At 42.2% G+C, this 19,648-nt stretch overlaps 1 protein-coding gene across 6 annotated transcripts in view; it reads right to left on the bottom strand.

Annotated features, from left to right (window-relative positions):
- Positions 1 to 19,648, bottom strand: part of HLCS (holocarboxylase synthetase) — a 223,798-nt gene that overhangs the window by 128,245 nt on the left and 75,905 nt on the right. For all 6 annotated transcript variants that reach the window (XM_070377521.1, XM_070377547.1, XM_070377530.1 and 3 more), the window contains one exon: positions 10,613 to 10,884. In XM_070377521.1, coding sequence (XP_070233622.1) covers positions 10,613 to 10,884 — 272 coding nt within the window. The remainder of the gene's footprint in view (positions 1 to 10,612; positions 10,885 to 19,648) is intronic.

Here is a 19,648-nt window from a genome sequence, read left to right as displayed (position 1 = left end):
TGCTGAAGTCCATGGGACCGCAAAGAGTTGGACACAACTGAGTGACTGAACAACAACTAATTGGAGACATCTGAATAACCACCTGGATAATCAGCCCCAGGGACAAAAGCTGCTTAATTTTAACAAGGGCACCAAACCTACCCAGGTTTCTCTGGGTTCCAGAAGGGAGCCACAGTTACTCAGTTACCATGTTTATTAGTCTGGAGAAGTCAGGAAACACTGAATGATGCTGAGTGTTATGAAAAATACACAGAGGTTTTGACGTGGTATCTAAACAACCAAAGAAACATGGCGTAATCCACTTGGATTACACAATCTCCTGCAGAAGGCTGAAAGAACTTACCTCAAAAGAGAAGAACTTAAGTCTCCATTGCCTTAAATCCTTTTGGAATGAGGCTGGGTATAAAGAGACCAACCAGTCAGCCTGCTATTTAGATATAAGATGTGGGAGAGTTACTCCCCAGTCATCAGGGCCTGAGTGATCATTGCAAAGGTTTTGGCCAGTGGTCTTGACACCCGTGGAGAATCCACCTGCCAACACAGGAGATGCAGAAGACATCCTTGGTTTAAGAAGATCCCCTGGAGAAGGCAATGGCTACCGACCCCAGTATTTTTGCCTGGGAAATCCCAGGGACAGAGGAGCCTGGTGGGCTACAGTGCATGCGGCCACGGACTTGACTGAGAAGCTGCACACATTGACACCCAGGCACTGGGAACCTAGACTCCAATAAGACTTCCCAGTCCCATCTGCACAGCAGGATATTTCATTTAAAGGGGGTTTTTGGCTTTGAAAAGGAAAGAAAATGAAGCTGTGGATCTACTACAACCTTACCCTTTTACAGAGGCCCAGAGACGTTGAGTGCTTTACCCAACGTCACACAGATAGTACGTCAAAACGGCACAAAGTTTCAGCCCAAGTTTCCAGGGTGTTGAACACCATTCAATGCCGTTCACCATTACTTACATTTTGAAGTAAGTTCTCTGTACTCACATGATCTAATTTTAATGGTGAAAACCCCATTGGCATCCAGGTGACCTCTAGAAAAAGAGGTGAGTGCAGACCTTACCGTAACTCCTTCCCCTTCTCTTGTCTTCTCTACCCTTCTCACATCTCAAGGAAATACCTCCCTGCCAAGCAATGACTTCATCACTCTCCTTCTCGCTAATTTGAATACTCTTGTGGGAGAGCCAAACAAAAAATGAAAATGATGAATGACTCCTTGTGCAACGCAGAAAAAATGTGGTGTTTGGGATCTCGACGTGATGGAATACCCCTCATGCAGAAACAGAACATGCTTCTGTCCAAAACAAAGATGCAGAAACGAGAGTATTTCAGAGCTCCAAGGGCGTCTGGCCAAATGGTAAGTGTGCAGAAGACTTTAAAGGGCCAGATGAAAGCAAATCAACCCTCACCTCCAGAACAGGTAAGTGTTTTATTTGAAAGAAAAACAGAAGTTTTTCTAAGTTTTTCACAAAGCCAAGTCAGGGGAGAAACGGTAGAAGGGGAGAGGGATGCTAAAAAGGGGAAAAGAAAAATATCTGCTTGATTATCCAACGCTTTCACCGATTTTTACCAAGATGAGTTTTTTAACCCAGAGCTCAGCCTTCATCTTCTCATCACATACACACAGGTAAGCGGTCACACTGCAATTATCATGAACACTAAATTCTAATGATATTTAAAATCTTTTCCACACAGGAGTTAATGTTAATTCATAGACTGAATTTTGTGGGTTTTCTGTGTTTAGAGAGGTTTTTAAATTAATCACATATTTGAGGTATAAAACGATGTAAAATTAAGGTGCACATGTTAATTCACCACATTTATATTCTGTAATGTCCTTGCCACTGCAGCAATAATTAGCAGTTCAATCATGTGACCTAATTATCATTTCTTTTTAGTGGCTGGAATAATTAGATTCTGGTCTCTTGCAAGTCTGATGATTATAATGCAATATTGTTGTCTACATCCACTGTACTGCACATAAGATCTCTACTCAGTGCAAATCTGTATCCTTAAGAAACAAACCCCCATCCTCCAGCTCCTGATAACCACCTCTTTACTGTGTTTATGAGTCTGGCTTTTTTTAAGATTCCACACACAAGCGATATCAGACGGTACTTGTCTTCCCTCTGTCTGACTGCCCTCACTTGGCATAATGTCCTCAAGGTGTAGCCATACTGCTCTATAATCAAGGTTTTAAAATGCTATTTTCTTGTCATACATTTCTTGCTGCATTAGAACCTCGGATCATATCCTCAATCTTCATTTTTGCTATTTCCAGAGAGGTGGCCATCAGCCGTCTCCATATGAGAAAAGCGCTCATCTTAGTTGACAGGCAGAGAGGAGTTTTAAACCAGCACTTGCTGGCTGACCTGTTCCATGTCAGAAGCTGTCCCACAGGCTGTTTATGCTTCCCTTTGACCTCTGAGACATGACTGGCTCTCCTGAATGGGCATCAGTACCATTTAGCCATTTTTTTTACAATGAGAAGTCATGAAATTTGCCCCAGGCCAGTAGCCAGTGAAACTCCACTGCCTGTTCTGCCATCAGTATCCCATGCTGGCCCAGGGTACAAGCTCACTCTGGATGCCCCAACATCATCTAAATGGCCCTGTTGCTAACAAATAACTCCTTTGCACTTTACAACGATAGCAGAAAACATCCCACGCATCAGAAGACTCAACTCCCTTCTAAACTACAGTCAAAACTCTTGGTTTTCTACCTAAGGTAAATCTGGACTGAGATTTTTAAGGGACCTCCATACGGTTCTCCATAGTGGCTGTACCAATTTATGTTCCAACCAACCTTGTCTCCACACCCTCTACAGCATTTACTGTTTCTGGATTTTTGGAGGAGGGCCATTCTGGCTGGAGGGAGGTGATATTACATTGGAGTTTGCTTTTTTTAAAGAAATAAATTTATTTATTTTTAATTGGGGGATAATCGATTTACAATATAGTATTGGTTTCTCCCATACACCAACATATTGTTAGCCGGCTGTACCCCAATACAAAGCAAATAGTTTATAAGGATAAAAAAAAATCTGGACTGAGATTAAAAAAAGAAAACTTTTGTCACATTTATTGCCTTTTCCAGCCCCAAACCTTGCTTTACCTTGTGCCATCTTCTGTGGTCCTTTATTAGTGTTTAAATATAACCAATAAGAGACATTCATACTAAATCAAAGACATTATAAAATCAAGCAATTCTGCAGAGTAACACATATCTGAGATGTTTGAGGAAAATCAAGAGAATGAAACAGTATCAAATCCATGCATTATGATTGACACAACAGGTCTGGAGGAAGATACAGATAATACACAAGGCAAACCCATGGGACTAATAAATACCTTCAGACTGTTGAAGTTTTGGCTCTTTTGAATTGACTATCATTTTCATATGTCACAAGAGTCAATTAAGTCAAATAATCGTAAGGATTAAGATTTAAATAAAGAGAAAGTTCGATTTAAAAATGAGAGCGTGAACTGGCTATACATGTTGTAAGGGAACCATAAAGAATCAACTATGTTTTCTCATCTTTCCAGAAAAGCTGAACTCAAACAACACATTTTTTGCAAAACAGTAACCACTGAGGAGCCATTGTGCTTCTGGTACAATGAGAAAAAATTGTCAAAATCTTCAATAAAAACTCCACCCCAAGGAAACACACATCAAGAACTCAAGTCAAGCTGACAATGATTTGCTTCACTGATGCGCACAGCACCGCCACCGGAAGAATGCATTGGTCAAAAAAGGAATCATATCTAAAATTTAAGGAATAATGAGAATTCAACAACATGAGCTATGCACTAAGAGCTTAGCAGACATTTTACATACACCCTCACCCTATGCTGGAGCTGAATGGGGGCTCCTGGAAGGAAAGTCCCACATCTACTGTATTCCCCACTGGGTCTCTGAGCCTAGTGTGGAGTCCTGCACACAGCTGGTGCTGAAGAAAATTAGCTGAGGGATTGAACTGGGAAAGAAAAGAGAAGTTAAAGAACTGAGACTATTACCAGCTACTTCACATAGACAAGGAAATGGAAGCTTGAAAGGTTACTGATTTGCCTGAGGTTACTCATGCGGAAAATGGTGGACCTGCAATTCCAACCCAGGACAGCAATATTCCACATTAAGCTCTAAGCCCCTAGGTCAACCAAGATATTCGATCCTCAGTCATGGGAAATGAGTGAGCACAGGAACCTAGGCAGTTTCTGGAAATACACAGGGTCTGTGCTGCGCTGCGCTGTGCTTCAGTCCAACTGTCTGTGACCCTGTGGACTGCAAACAGCCAGGCTCCTCTGTCCATGGGGATTCTCCAGGCAAGAACACTGGAGTAGGTTGCTATGCCCTCCTCCGGGGGAATCTTCCCAACCCAGGGATCGAATCCTGATCTCCCACATTGCAGGTGGATTCTTAATCCATCTGAACCACCAAGGGAAGCTCACCATAGGATCTAGGTTTACCAAAAAGTCTGGTATACCCTCGAAAGATTAAGACTGCCACCCACCACTGAGAACATGCAAAAGACTGTGCTTTGAGTTTGGAGGAGGGTCCAGGGAAAGAGCTTCCAAACACCGCAGACTGTCCCTGAAGTGTTTCATCACTCAACAAGGTATCGGCTTGATGGTCACTTTCAGTCTCGCTTTTCTATACAGTAAAATGTGGGGACCTTTCAGGTTGTTAAACGTTGTTCAACATGGAGAGAGAGAGGCAGAAAGAAGGTCCAGTTCTAGTGAAAATGCTATCTAAATAGAACACGCTGTCATCATCACAGAATGGCAAGCATCATAAGTTTGCCCTACTGAAAAAAATAAAATCAGTTAAAAAATGTAAACTAAACATCCCAAAACACTAACAATTAATATGGAAACATTTCTGGAAAACAATAGATCATTTTATCATTTGATTCCAGGAGTTTCGCATGTGAAAGGCTAACTTATTCAGGTGTTGAGTTGAGACCAAGAAAACAAAAGCATTTGATAGAGAACTGGCTAGAATAACTCTTCAGTCATGACCAGCGGAGTCAAAGGCTGGAATGTGTGAACCTTAATTTAGAAGTAAACATTAAAATGAAGGTCTCTTTAAATTCTCCAATAATTTTCACTTTAAAAGTACCAAGTTGGCCCATAAAAAAGCTCACGCTAATTTATTTCAAAGCAATCAACTTCTTAAAAACCCTTTATTTCACAATTAGGCTAACATCACATTAATTTGGGACACTTACCAACGTATTTATCCCTTGCTCATTACCTATGTGCGCATTAAGAGTACACCGATAACACAATACAGGCATTAATATGTAAAACATCAACAAAAGCCATCTGGAAAGCTAATGAATAATCAAGGGATTTCAAATTAAACTACAGAATTTTCCCTTAGAATCTTTAGGACAACACTGTCAAGTTCAATCTATTCATTTCGCCTCCAGAATCAATTTTTCAAACTTTATGACAGGTCTAATCGCTTCCACCTGTGTCTCTAGCTTGACTCTTGACTGGCATGCTACCAGCCAGGGTGGAAATGTAGACAAAGACCCCTATTAGGATCCGGCTGTTTCTCTACTGTGAGGTCACTCAGCCATTAAATTAGTTCCAGCCCAGTTTCTGTCCTCTCAGGCCTCCACTTGTGAGGAGGAGGGTGCGCAGTAGAGTGAGTTAGGGGAGCAGAGTCAGAAGAGAAGAAAAGCGGAAAGAGATGTTAGGGGCTGACTAGACACGTATGCGAAGGGCGGAAGGAGATGTGAGGGGTTGACAAGACACGTATGTGAAAGATGCAAGGAGATGTTAGGGCTGACTGGACACGTCTGTGAAGGGCGGAGGAGATGTTAGGGGTTGACAAGACACGTATGTGAAAAATGCAAGGAGATGTTAGGGCTGACTGGACCACGTCTGTGAAGGGTGGAGGAAATGTCACGAGGCTGACTCGACACGTATGCGGAAGGCGGAAGGAGATGGTAGGGCTGATGGGACACGTATGCGGAAGGCGGAAGGAGATGCTAGGGCTGATGGGACACGTATGCGGAAGGCGGAAGGAGATATTAGGGGTTGTGGGCCACGTATGCAGAGAGGTGAAAACCTGGGACTGGCCCCAGACTGTGACACAAAAAACAGTATCTTTCTTAAACGATGCTGGCTCTTCTCCCCTGTGCGATTTCCCCCAAATACGTTGTAGCGACTTGAGGTTTTTCCTTGTCTTTCCCTCCGCTTGGAGAAAGTCCACCGTCTCCCATACAAGGTTTCCTCAAAGGACGCTGAAGCTAGTTCACAGAACCATTTCGGCCCTCTAAACGCCTTGGAGGTTACTGAGAGCCAGGAAGGTGGGTAGAGTATAGGATTCTGACTCCAGGATCACTCCATTCAGAGGAGCTGGGGTGCTGCTGATGCCCAGATTGCAGAACCGAGGTGAGCAAGGGCCAAGAAGGTGAGAATGCCAAGGTCACAGAGCTAGCTGGTGATGAAACCTTCAGGTCCAGTGTTTCTCTCTACTAGACAGTGAGCTTTACGCGTGATACAGAAACTGCTCCAAAAACTTCACTGATCAGTCTGCTCCTCACCCAGAGCAATGTTATGTGCTGTGACCACTTCTCTCTGTCTGCCCAAACTCCCAGGCTCAGACCAAGAAGAGGTGCACAGACGTGTGTGCATGAACTGAGTGTGCCCTGGGAACCACTTCCTCCAGGGCCCTGTGAGGTTAGGGCAGTACACTCCCCGCTTTCTCTCCCCAGTGCCTAACACAGGGCCTAGCATACAGCAAGCACTCCATAAATGCTTACTCCACGTAGGATGAAGGCAAACTTAAGCGTGAAAAATCAAAGGACTTCAACAATGGTAAGAAAATAAACCTACTTATCCATGGGCGGAGGAGCCTGGTGGGCTGCAGTCCATGGGGTCGCAAAGAGTCGGACACGACTGAGCGACTTCACTTTCACTTTTACTTTCATGCATTGGAGAAGGAAATGGCAACCCACTCCAGTATTCTTGCCTGGAGAATCCCAGGGACAGAGGAGCCTAATGGGCTGCCGTCTATGGGGTCGCACAGAGTCGGACACTACTGAAGCGACTTAGCAGCAGCAGCAGCAGCAGCAACAACAAAGAAATCTAAATTATTCTTTACAAATTAAAAAAAAACTGTCCATGTGTGGCCAGTTCATCCAGGATATATACAAGGATGCAAAGAGAATCAGTATGAATGAGTTCATCTGTCTCACCACACACTGGCTTCACACCTAAGTTGTTTCAATCTCTGATCAGTGAACTATGGGTCAAATAAAAGACAACCGCACAATTACCATAATGGCTCAGTTACCCTAAGCCGGTGCTCCAAGGTCTAGTTTTCCCCTTCCTGCCTTCCCTAGGGCTGATGGTCAATCAATGCTTATCACGAGATTCCACTAAATGTGCAGCGCTCTGGACCAAACCAGGTCAGAGTCAGCACCTGGAGGCACTTGTCCAGCAGTGAGGAGGGCTGAGCACTGGCCGATCCACACCCCCTTGTCTGGGACCCCACCACCAGCAGCAGCTCACATCTTCAAACGGCGTCCCAGGTCTGCAGCCACAGGACTGACCACGGAACACAGTGAAGGTTCCCTGGTCCAGACGCAGGACTAAACCCATGGCCCTGGTGGGACTCTTCCCAACCAGCTGAGCTAACTGGTCACAAGAAAAGCTCCCAGAAAATAACTCAGGGGGAAAAAAAAGATTGTCTAAGTGAACCGAAGTCAGAATTTACCCTGTGTTATCCTGACCATCAGGTAGAAAATGCATTTCGTGGTTAGATCAGATCAGATCAGATCAGTCGCTCAGTCGTGTCCAACTCTTTGCGACCCCATGAATCGCAGCACGCCAGGCCTCCCTGTCCAACATCAACTCCCAGAGTTCACCGAGACTCACGTCCATCGAGTCAGTGATGCCATCCAGCCATCTCATCCTCTGTCATCCCCTTCTCCTCTTGCCCCCAATCCCTCCCAGCATCAGAGTCTTTTCCAGTGAGTCAACTCTTTGCATGAGGTGGCCAAAGTACTGGAGTTTCAGCTTTAGCATCATTTCTTCCAAAGAAATCCCAGGGCCGATCTCCTTCAGAATGGACTGGTTGGATCTCCTTGCAGTCCAAGGGACTCTCAAGAATCTTCTCCAACACCACAGTTCAAAAGCATCAAATATATGTTAACCAAAAAAAAAAAAAAAAAAAGCCTGGGGTAGGGGATTCAGGGTGAAATTAACCTCTTCCAACCAGACTTGGTTGGGTGGCTTGCCATGTCAGACTATCCGGGAAACAGCGCTCACTCTTGTGGTTTTTGCTCTTTATTACTGGAGGGTGAGTCCTCAGGGCCATCAAACACCTTGACGTTATCAGCAAGCCACTCCCGCCTTTCCCTCTGCTGCTCCTTGTCCTCAGAGCTCCTTCCCTTCTACAGAACCATTGGCCAAGCTTTAACTGGGGCAGGAGGTGATGGTGGTGGTGGTTCATGGCTTCAAGACCAGCCTGCTCCCCTGACAGGAGATGAAATGAAAGCTTCCAGTGCTACCTCAGTGTCACAGCAGCTTAAGCTGGGCTTGTGGTCAAAGAAGCACACATAACCTCCAATAATCTGTCCAAAGAAAAAGGTCCAAATCCTCCTGGATTTATAACAACATAAGAAAGTTACCTCTAACGACACTGAATAAGCAGCGAAATAAAACCAGAGTTACCTGAAAATAACTGTTTCCAACTATGATTTTAACTTTTGCAAGCAATGGGGCCATCATGATGTATTATACTTCTTAAAGGCCTTCTGCTAATTTTTTAGCAGCCTGACAAACAGAAAGTACAAACGGAAGTTAGAAAGACTTCTAACTGCCCTCTAATATCTGCCCTCCTCTCCTCCTGGTTAACAGAAACCTAATTTTCAGTAGATGCATCGATGCCAAGTACAAAGATGGCATTTATTTCCTCGTCATCCTTGGAGGTAACTATGGTCATGTTCTAGCCCTGGGAGATGAACAAACACACCATGAGCAACTTCTGAAAGAGCCCATATGTGGACCGCCCCAACTTACACTCTCCTTTGCTCACCAGGTAAAATGAGAGAGAATATAAAAGCTTGGGTTACCTCTTGGCACCCACCCTAGGAAGGTACCCACAAGCCCTCTTGGTAACACACTGCCCACTGCCCAAACCCAGCAACCATAATCTCCATGTTTCAAGATTGCCCCGATACAAAATACTCTTCACTATTGTCCACAAAAATGGTCTGGAAGTGCCAGTGTTTTTCTATCTGAATTTCACCCAAATATTTTTTGTTAAATATTGTCTGATTTTTTATTTGGCAGATATGATTAGAATGGGTCACCTTTTCGATATAATAGTGTACACTAGAGTAGCAAAAGATTATCACAGAGTTTGTACAAGCAAGTAATAATCGCTCCATACAAATACAGGGTTTTCTGTCTCTATGGGAACACCAAGGATTGGGGAGTGGAGGCAGGAGACGATGGCAACACTGAAAGAAAAAAAACAATACAAAACAACTCGGGAGACAAGACCTATTCATTGCCATTGCTCATATTCCCCTTTCGACTTTGTCTCCTCACTGCTAGGTCCCCTATAGTAATGCTGTTTCTACATCCTGTACATACACTAAAACTGCCGTTTCCATGACTGAGCATGAGAGTCACGAAATCCTAAAATTATCTCATCACCTTATATCAACATACTAGCAAATTCCAGAAATCATTGTTCAGAAGAAAAGCCAAAATATTTCCATACGTTCCATATGCTGAATTACATATCTGCCTAATTATGCGGTTCCACAGGTGAAAGTGCCCAGAAACCATGAAGGGGGTGGGGGATTCTGCAGTCTTAACATTCCTCAAATTTTAGTCCCATGTTGAAGGAAGATGCTTTTCTTATTCATGCCCTCTATAACCCTACTTTTTAAACAACATAAAAGTATTAATTAATAGAGACTAATTTGGAGTTTAAAATGAACCTTTCATCTGTTTCCCATTGTTTAACCTTTAATCAAAGTCCATGAAACAGAAGAAATAAGAAGGAAAACTTGAAATAAGACTGAATTTCCAACATCCCAATGGGATTAGAGAGTGCTTTAAAATAGCAACATACCAAAACAGGTAAGTACAAAGCTCCTGTTTATTTCAACCGAACACAGCTTACATGTTCAAATTTGCTATGCTAATAACTCCCCAAACATCTTAAACTGGTTATAACATCTCAACACTGGTTACAACAGAGTAAAATGGCAACATGAACAATAGCGCCACCTGTCAAACACCTTTTTTTCATAATATTCTTTTTCCCAAAGACATGAACGGTCAGATTAAAGGAAGACAGACACAAGGCACAGAAGTCCCTCATTCTTTAAAACACAGATCTCTGACCCAAGAATTTTAATTTCTCTATCTACAGACGGGTGTATTGCTAGTGGTATATTAAAGAGTTATCGCTCTAATCTTCATGATTAAGTTATGAATAAGCTATTGCTTTAAGCATAGCATTAGGTTATTGCTCTAAATCTTCCTCCCTCTCCCTGAACACTGGTTGGAGAGAACCATCAAGATACCTGGGGTCCTCCAAGCAAATATAGAAACCAGCCTGGCCAGGACTTACCCGTCCAGAAGATTCATTGTAGTGGGCGTCACTTCGGCAAACAGAATGACTTTCCCAAGCTTCTTTGTCTTCAGGTTTTGTCGGTAAATCTCGAAGTCAAAGTTTTCTGATGAGCAGGATTCTGTGTCAGTCACCACGGGTATGGCGGATGGGGTGATTTCTATTTCAGATGTGTAGGATGAAATGAATTTCAGGGAGACTTTGCTGGATCTTATTACTCCTTCAGGATCCACATGTTTCCCCAGCCACTGCACAAGAGGACCCCGGATTTCCTGTGCCATAAAGAAATAAGTGGGAAGGTCATAATTTGGTATTACATTAGATGATGGTAGCTTTCCCTTAAAATGCCACTTTGGTAAGAGAAGTACTTCCTAATTCATGACCAATAAAAGCTAGGTTAACATATTCTGAAAGTAAAAACTATCATACAATAGACAATGACTACACTAAGTATGGACTTCCAGGTGGCTCAGTGGGAAAGAATCCGCCTGCCAGTGCAAGAGATTTGGGTTCAATCAATCCCTGGGTGAGGAAGATCCCCTGGAGAAGGAAATGCCAACCCACTCCAGTATTCTTGCCTGGAGAATTCCATGGACAGAGGAGCCTGGTGGGCTACAGTCCTTGGGGTCACAAAAGAATCAGACATGACTGAGCAACTAAACAACAACACTAAGTATACCTATATTATAAAAATATGAACTGGTTCAGAAAGCAAGATCCAGGGAAATAGGCACATTTCTATCCTACACTAGATCCTAAATTCTCAAAACTCCTTCCTTTCCAGTTCTAGAGTTCATGAGTGATCCTCTAGGCCTCTATGGAGGCCTCAGTTTTCATTCCAATCCCAAAGAAAGGCAATGCCAAAGAATGCTCAAACTACCGCACAATTGCACTTATCTCACATGTTAGTAAAGTAATGCTCAAAATTCTCCAAGCCAGGCTTCAGCAATACGTGAACCGTGAACTTCCTGATGTTCAAGCTGATTTTAGAAAAGGCAGAGGAACCAGAGATCAAATTGCCAACATCCGCTGGATCATGGAAAAAGCAAGAGAGTTCCAGAAAAACATCGATTTCTGCTTTATTGACCATGCCAAAGCCTTTGACTGTGTGGATCACAATCAACTGTGGAAAATTCTTCAAGAGATGGGGATACCAGACCACCTGACCTGCCTCTTGAGAAATCTGTATGCAAGTCAGGAAGCAACAGTTAGAACTGGACATGAAACAACAGACTGGTTCCAAATAGGAAAAGGAGTATGTCAGGGCTGTATATTGTTACCCTGCTTATTTAACTTATATGCAGAGTACATCATGACAAATGCTGGGCTGGAAGAAGCACAAGCTGGAATCAAGATTGCTGGGAGAAATCTCAATAACCTCAGATATGCAGATGACACCACCCTTATGGCAGAAAGTGAAGAGGAACTCAAAAGCCTCTTGATGAAAGTGAAAGTGGAGAGTGAAAAAGTTGGCTTAAAGCTCAACATTCAGAAAACGAAGATCATGGCATCCGGTCCCATCACTTCATGGGAAATAGATGGAGGAACAGTGGAAACAGTGTCAGACTTTATTTTTGGGGGCTCCAAAATCACTGCAGATGGTGACTGCAGCCATGAAATTAAAAGACACTTACTCCTTGGAAGGAAAGTTATGACCAACCTAGATAGCATATTCAAGGGCAGAGACATTACTTTGCCAACAAACGTTCGTCTAGTCAAGTTTTTCCTGTATGGATATGAGAGTTGGACTGTGAAGAAGGCTGAGCGCCGAAGAATTGATGCTTTTGAACTGTGGTGTTGGAGAAGACTCTTGAGAGTCCCTTGGACTGCAAGGAGATCCAACCAGTCCATTCTGAAGGAGATCAGCCCTGGGATTTCTTTGGAAGGAATGATGCTAAAGCTGAAACTCCAGTACTTTGGCCACCTCATGCAAAGAGTTGACTCATTGGAAAAGTCTCTGATGCTGGGAGGGATTGGGGGCAGGAGGAGAAGGGGACGACAGAGGATGAGATGGCTGGATGGCATCGCTGACTCGATGGACGTGAGTCTGAGTGAACTCTGGGAGTTGGTGATAGACAGGGAGGCCTGGCGTGCTGCGATTCATGGAGTCGCAAAGAGTCGGACACAACTGAGCGACTGAACTGAACTTAGGCCTCTATGCATTTTACAGAAAGTTTTTAACCTTATACTTCCACCCCTCAAAGAAATTCATTATCTGGGAAAATAAAGCCTAGGTGAAAAGTCACAGGAGACAAAGTACTAAGATACTAGAGCATTCCCTCTCGGCCTCTGCACGACCTCCACCTCGTCTCGTAGACAAGCTGACCACCACCAGCCACTGACAGGTCACTAACAGTGAAAGGAATGGGGTACCCAAGATGCTTTCGCTTTACTCCAAATGCAGTCCATGGAGGGGAAGACAGAAGTCCAGTACTTACAACCTAACCTAGTACCGAACTCTCTATCCTACCTCCCAAGAAGCTGCAACTTCCTCTTGGACCCTGGGAGACCTGGGGCCTCCCCCTGGGGTGGAGCATCAGGGGATTCAGGTGGGGAAGTCAGCATCCCAAGGGGCTAGCACAAAACATATTAAAATCTGCTACAGGAAGTGCTGATCTGAACTCCTGGGCCCTCTTCACACAAATGCCAGGCACTTCCTAAGAGGAGGCCTTCTGTTAGCACCCGGGGTCTGTCCCAGAGCTCTGCATGCCTAAGAGAAACACCTTCAAAGATGAAATTTCATTTAACTAAATTCACTTGATGAACCTTTAAAACTCAGTTCCCCTTTGCAGAAAACACAGAGGCTAGAGGAAGAAGTTAAATGGCTTCAGAAGGAAGTGATCAGAAGAAATCCAGAGGGCGAGACATTTTATAGCACAAGAATCTTCAAGTGTGTGTGTGTGAAAACAAATCTGAATTTGCTTGAACACATTCAACAGCTGGATGTTATAAGGGCACCGCACAAGCTAAAGATACATCAGTGGATAGGTTAAATCACGCGCACACAGAGAGAGAGAGAGATGTAAAGTAATCTGAAAAATAAACACTTCTTAACTAACTTGGTTTTCATTAATTCAAGCAGGGAGGTAAACAGTTACTCAACAGGTGTAGGTAATGTGATTCCTCTCTATTCAAAGTCAATGAAAGTCAAACCAAAAAGAAACAGCCAGCACCAGGTAGAACTTTCAGAACAGGAAGAAAGCAGGGAACCACTTCTGGAGCAAATTATCCAATTGGCCATCTACGCATCATTCATCTAATAAACTGTTTTTGAAAGCAACACATAGAGACGTACAAATATGCAAAAGAAATTAAAATTTGAGTAGGCAAGGTACAGGAGGTTTTTATTTTTAATCTTATACTTCTTTCATATAATCTTTCAGGACTTAATCAGGGCAAAGTAAGTTACTCAGAAAAAAAGAGAATCTAAAAAGATACAAAATGAGGTGAGGAACCTCTTAAGAAACATACCTATATACCATCTATAATTCTCCTAAATTTTTATATTCACTATAGTCAAATGCAACTTGTAGCCATCGAGTAAAACTAAGTACACAAGGGTAGTATTTAGGCTCCCCCCCTCCCCCGCCCCTATTGTCCCTGGACAAGAGATACAATTCTGGCCACAAGAAATATCAAAGTTACTACCTGTTTGAAGAAATTCCACCTGCTATATGCTATAAAAGGACATATGTTACAATGATGACTTAAGAGCTGCAGAAGTAGCTGCTAACACATATAAGGAAAAGGAATTAATTAACGAATCTTGGCTTAACTCTACCAATGACCACTAAGAGAGAATAGAAATGCTATTGAAGAAAAAAGTTTGGATCATATATATCAAGGCAAATGGTCAGACATGAGTAGTAGTAACAATCCTCTACCCCTCAAATCTACCTGAATCTTTAAACACAAACTACCAGAGAGCGCAAAAATGTCACCACTTTCAGGAAGACTGACCCACAGCCTGTCTAGGTTAGGACTATCCTTCATAAACTTAATGACTTTATAGCACTTTTCAAACTGTAATTCCATAGTTTGTACAACTATTTACTCAATGTCCCACTGTTTTGCTAGAATAGAACATAAGCTCCATAAAGACAACAAATGTGTGTTTCTGTCTTGCTCCCAACTGTATCCATGGCACCTGGTACCAAGTGGATATTGCATGCTTAATAAGCATTCATTGTATAAATGCACATTAAATTCCATACCAAAATAAAGTCCCACAAGTAATAGACATAAATAGGTATATCCAAGAGGGAAAACCCAGAAAAGGCAATGATAAGAGATAGCCTTGAAATGAATATAATATGCATCAAAAAGAAATGTGAAATTGTTAAATTAGTTCTGTTGAAAATAAAACAACTGCTATCAAATTCCACCCCAATGAAATTCATAAAAACCTTCTAATTAATGTTATTTTTTTAACATTTGAACTTCAAGAATTTAGTATTTACTTTTCTCTAAGATTTCAGGCTAATTAAATACAATTTAAGTGGAACCAAAAACAACGTTTTATAGTCACATAAATGCTGGCCCCTTTGAATTCACCACAGCACTAGGAAAACACTAGCTATTCTCAAGGAAGGTGAATGTGCCTGTTTCCTACTGGGACATGTCGCACACAATATGAAAACCCCAAGGAATCCCCCCCAAAAAGTACTAGAACTAGTAACTTGGTTTTCAGCAAGGTTGCAAAATACAAGGTCAATATAAAAACTGGGTTTATTTCTAGCCATGAATATCTGAAGCCTAAATTTTATTTAAACATCATTTTCAATGGCATCAATAGATGTGAAACATTTAGGAATAAATTAAAATATGTGCCAGACCTGTACACTGCAAACTATGAAACACTGAAAACTTAAAGAAGTCCTAAATAACTGAAGAGATATACTATGTTCATGGATTAGAACATTCAATATTATTAAGATATCAATGCTTCTCCAATTTGATCTACAGATTTGATGCAATTCCCATCAAAGTCTTAACAAGCTTTCTTTTGTAGACATTGATAAGCTATTTCTAAAACTTAAACAGAAAAAGAATAGGCCTAGAATGATCAAAACAATTTGGGGAAGAAAAAAGAAGATTTCCATTATCTGACTTCAAGACATTATAAAGCTACAGTAATCAAGACAGTATGGTATTGGCTTGGTGGTGGTAGTGGTGGTTTAGTCACTAAGTCATGTCCAACTCTTGTGACCCCATGGACCATATCGGGCTCTTCTATCCATGAGATTTGCCAGGCAAGAACACTGGAATGGGTTGCCATTTCCTTCCCCAGGGAGAATTCCCGACCAGGGATCATAGGTGGCTTCTTTACCACTGAATCACCAGGGAACCCCACTGTATTGGCTTACAGATAGACTGCTGCTGCTAAGTCACTTCAGTCGTGTCCAACTTTGTGCGACCCCACAGACGGCAGCCCACCAGCGTCCCCCGTCCCTGGGATTCTCCAGGCAAGAACACTGGAGTGGGTTGCTATTTCCTTCTCCAATGCATGAAAGTGAAAAGTGAAAGTGAAGTCACTCAGTCGTGTCCGACTCTCAGCGACCCCATGGACTGCAGCCTTCCGGGGTCCTCCATCCATGGGATTTTCCAGGCAAGAGTGCTGGAGTGGGGTGCCATTGCCTTCTCCGTACAGATAGACATACATTACTAAAAACAGAATAAAGTCCAGAAATAGGGCCACACACGTATGTTCAATTGATTTTCAACAAGGTAATTCACCTGAAAAAGAATCATCTTTTCAATACATGGTACTAAAACAAGGGAACATATGCAAAAAAAAAAAAAAAAACCACCAAAATTTAATCCTTACAGGTATACTAAAATTAACTTGAAATGAATCATAGACCTATATGTAAGCTATATATATATATATACACACACACACATATATATACATATATATATATATATATAACCTATATGTAAATAAATGTAATGCTATAAAACGAATAAAATAGAGGAGGAAATTTTCTGATCTTAGAATCAGATCAGATCAGATCAGTCGCTCAGTCGTGTCTGACTCTTTGCGACCCCATGAATCACAGCACGACAGGCCTCCCTGTCCATCACCAACTCCTGGAGTTCACTCAGACTCACGTCCATCGAGTCAGCGATGCCATCCAGCCATCTCATCCTCTGTCGTCCCCTTCTCCTCCTGCCCCCAATCCCTCCCAGCATCAGAGACTTTTCCAATGAGTCAACTCTTTGCATGAGGTGGCCAAAGTACTGGAGTTTCAGCTTTAGCATCATTCCTTCCAAAGAAATCCCAGGGCTGATCTCCTTCAGAATGGACTGGTTGGATCTCCTTGCAGTCCAAGGGACTCTCAAGAGTCTTCTCCAACACCACAGTTCAAAAGCATCAATTCTTCGGCGCTCAGCCTTCTTCACAGTCCAACTCTCACATCCATACATGACCACAGGAAAAACCATAGCCTTGACTAGACGAACGTTTGTTGGCAAAGTAATGTCTCTGCCCTTGAATATGCTATCTAGGTTGGTCATAACTTTCCTTCCAAGGAGTAAGCATCTTTTAATTTCATGGCTGCAGTCACCATCTGTAGTGATTTTGGAGCCCAGAAAAATAAAGTCTGACACTGTTTCCACTGTTTCTCCATCTATTTCCCATGAAATGGTGGGACCGGAAGCCATGATCTTCGTTTTCTGAATGTTGAGCTTTAAGCCAACTTTTTCACTCTCCACTTTCACTTTCATCAAGAGGCTTTTGAGTTCCTCTTCACTTTCTGCCATAAGGGTGGTGTCATCTGCATATCTGAGGTTATTGAGATTTCTCCTGGCAATCTTGATTCCAGCTTGTGTTTCTTCCAGTCCAGCGTTTCTCATGATGTACTCTGCATATAAGTTAAATAAACAGGGTGACAATATACAGCCCTGACATACTCCTTTTCCTATTTGGAACCAGTCTGTTGTTCCATGTCCAGTTCTAACTGTTGCTTCCTGACCTGTATACAGATTTCTCAAGAGGCAGGTCAGGTGGTCTGGTATTCCCATCTCTTGAAGAATTTTCCACAGTTGATTGTGATCCACACAGTCAAAGGCTTTGGCATGGTCAATAAAGCAGAAATCGATGTTTTTCTGGAACTCTCTTGCTTTTTCTATAATCCAGCGGATGTTGGCAATTTGATCTCTGGTTCCTCTGCCTTTTCTGAAACCAGCTTGATATTAATAAATCTTTTCTATGAAAGAAAGGAGTATGAACTCCCAAAGAAAAAAAGAACTAGACTTTATAAAAATTAAGAACCCTAAGAACTGCTGCCATTCAAGGATTAATGTTAAGAAAAATGAGAAGACAATAAACTGAGAGTAACTATTCTTAATACACATATCTGACAAAGGACTTGTATCCAGAATGCAAAACAACAACAACAACAACAAAAAGAAACACTTAAAAAAATGATTTTATTTATTTTTGGCTGTGTCGAGTGGGGGCTACTCTAGTTGCGCTGCTCAGCCCCTCACTGTGGCGGCTTCTCTGCTGGAGCACGGGCTCTGGGGCATGTGGGCTCAGCAGCTGCGGCTCCCAGGCTCTAGAGCACAGGCGTAGTCCTAGAGGCGCATGGGAGTACCTGCTCCTCGGCATGTGGCATCTTCCCAGATCAGGGATCAAACCTGTGTCTCCTGCATTGGCATGTAGATTCTTTATCACTGAGACACCAGGAAAGCCCTCCAAAAGCACTCTTAAACATAATTAGAAGAAAACAATTCAACTTAGAACAGCAGCAAAAAGATTTGAAAAGACATTACCCAAAAGAAAATATCAGACAGCCAAAAAGCACATTAAAAGTGCTTGGCATTGTTTATCACCAGGGAAATACAAAGTAAAACCATGGGATACCTCTACACACCCATTAGAATGGTTAAATTTCTTAGTTCTGACAGTATCTAGTGTTGGCAAAGATGTGAAGTAACTGAAACTCTCATACATTACTGGGAAAATAAAATGGTACAACAATTTTGGAATGCAATTTGGCAGTTTATCAAATTAAACATACACATGCCATACGATCCAGAAATTCGATTCCTAGGAAATTAACCAAGAGAAATGAAAACACACATCAACGCAAAGACCTGTATGTGAATGGCCATAGAACCTTTACTCATAATAGCAAGAAAAAAAATGCAAACAACCCAATGTCCACTAACAGGAAAACAGATAAATAAGTCACAGCAGATCCATACATTGGAACACTACTCAGCAATAATGACCTACTCAGACAGGCAACAAAATGGATGAATCTCAAAAACATAAGTCTGATTAAAATTAAAATTAAAAAAGACAAAAGAGTATGTATTGTGTGATTCAACTTATGTGAAGTACTGGAAAGGACCAATCTAATTGATAATGATAGAAAGCAGATGAGTGATTGCCCAAGGATGAGCATGGGGATGGGAGAGTAGACGAGAACCGAATGAGAAACAGAACAAGAGAATTTTGTGGGATTCTGGAAATGTTCATCTTCAATGACAGTTACTCCAGCATGTATGTATATCAAATCCTACACACAAGTAAGTACATTTCCTTGAATATCGGCCACACCCAGCAACATCCTTAGGCAACACTAAACAGCAACTAAAATCCACAAGACTCTGTATCCATTAATGTCCAAAAAGAACACCATTGTCTCTAGTTCTGACGAAATAAATGCTTAAATTCACATTTAGTGAAAATACACGTAAGTGACTATTCCATAGTTAACATATTGTAACATCTGATACATGGGGTACAACTAAGATCAGAGATGTCCAGTATGCTATGTCCAGGTATGTTACAGCCATTCCACCCCCTCCCTTGTCTTATCTGCTAAATTTTATCCACCTAGCAAGACTCAGTGGGTGAAACAGCCATCCCTCTAACTCAGCATTGGATTCAAAATACTTATTACCATCTCTGCGTTCTGTGCTCCTTTTCCCAAGAAACACTAAATAATTGATCTTAACCTTTAAAGGTTTTCAATCTAGGAGACACATTTGCCCCACTGTAAATAATCAGATTAGTTGCGC

The sequence above is a fragment of the Bos mutus genome, chromosome 1 (genome assembly GCF_027580195.1).
Source record: "Bos mutus isolate GX-2022 chromosome 1, NWIPB_WYAK_1.1, whole genome shotgun sequence".
NCBI classification, from domain to species: domain Eukaryota; kingdom Metazoa; phylum Chordata; class Mammalia; order Artiodactyla; family Bovidae; genus Bos; species Bos mutus.
Note: the sequence above shows the minus strand (reverse complement) of the source record. Positions and strands in the feature narration are given on the sequence as shown.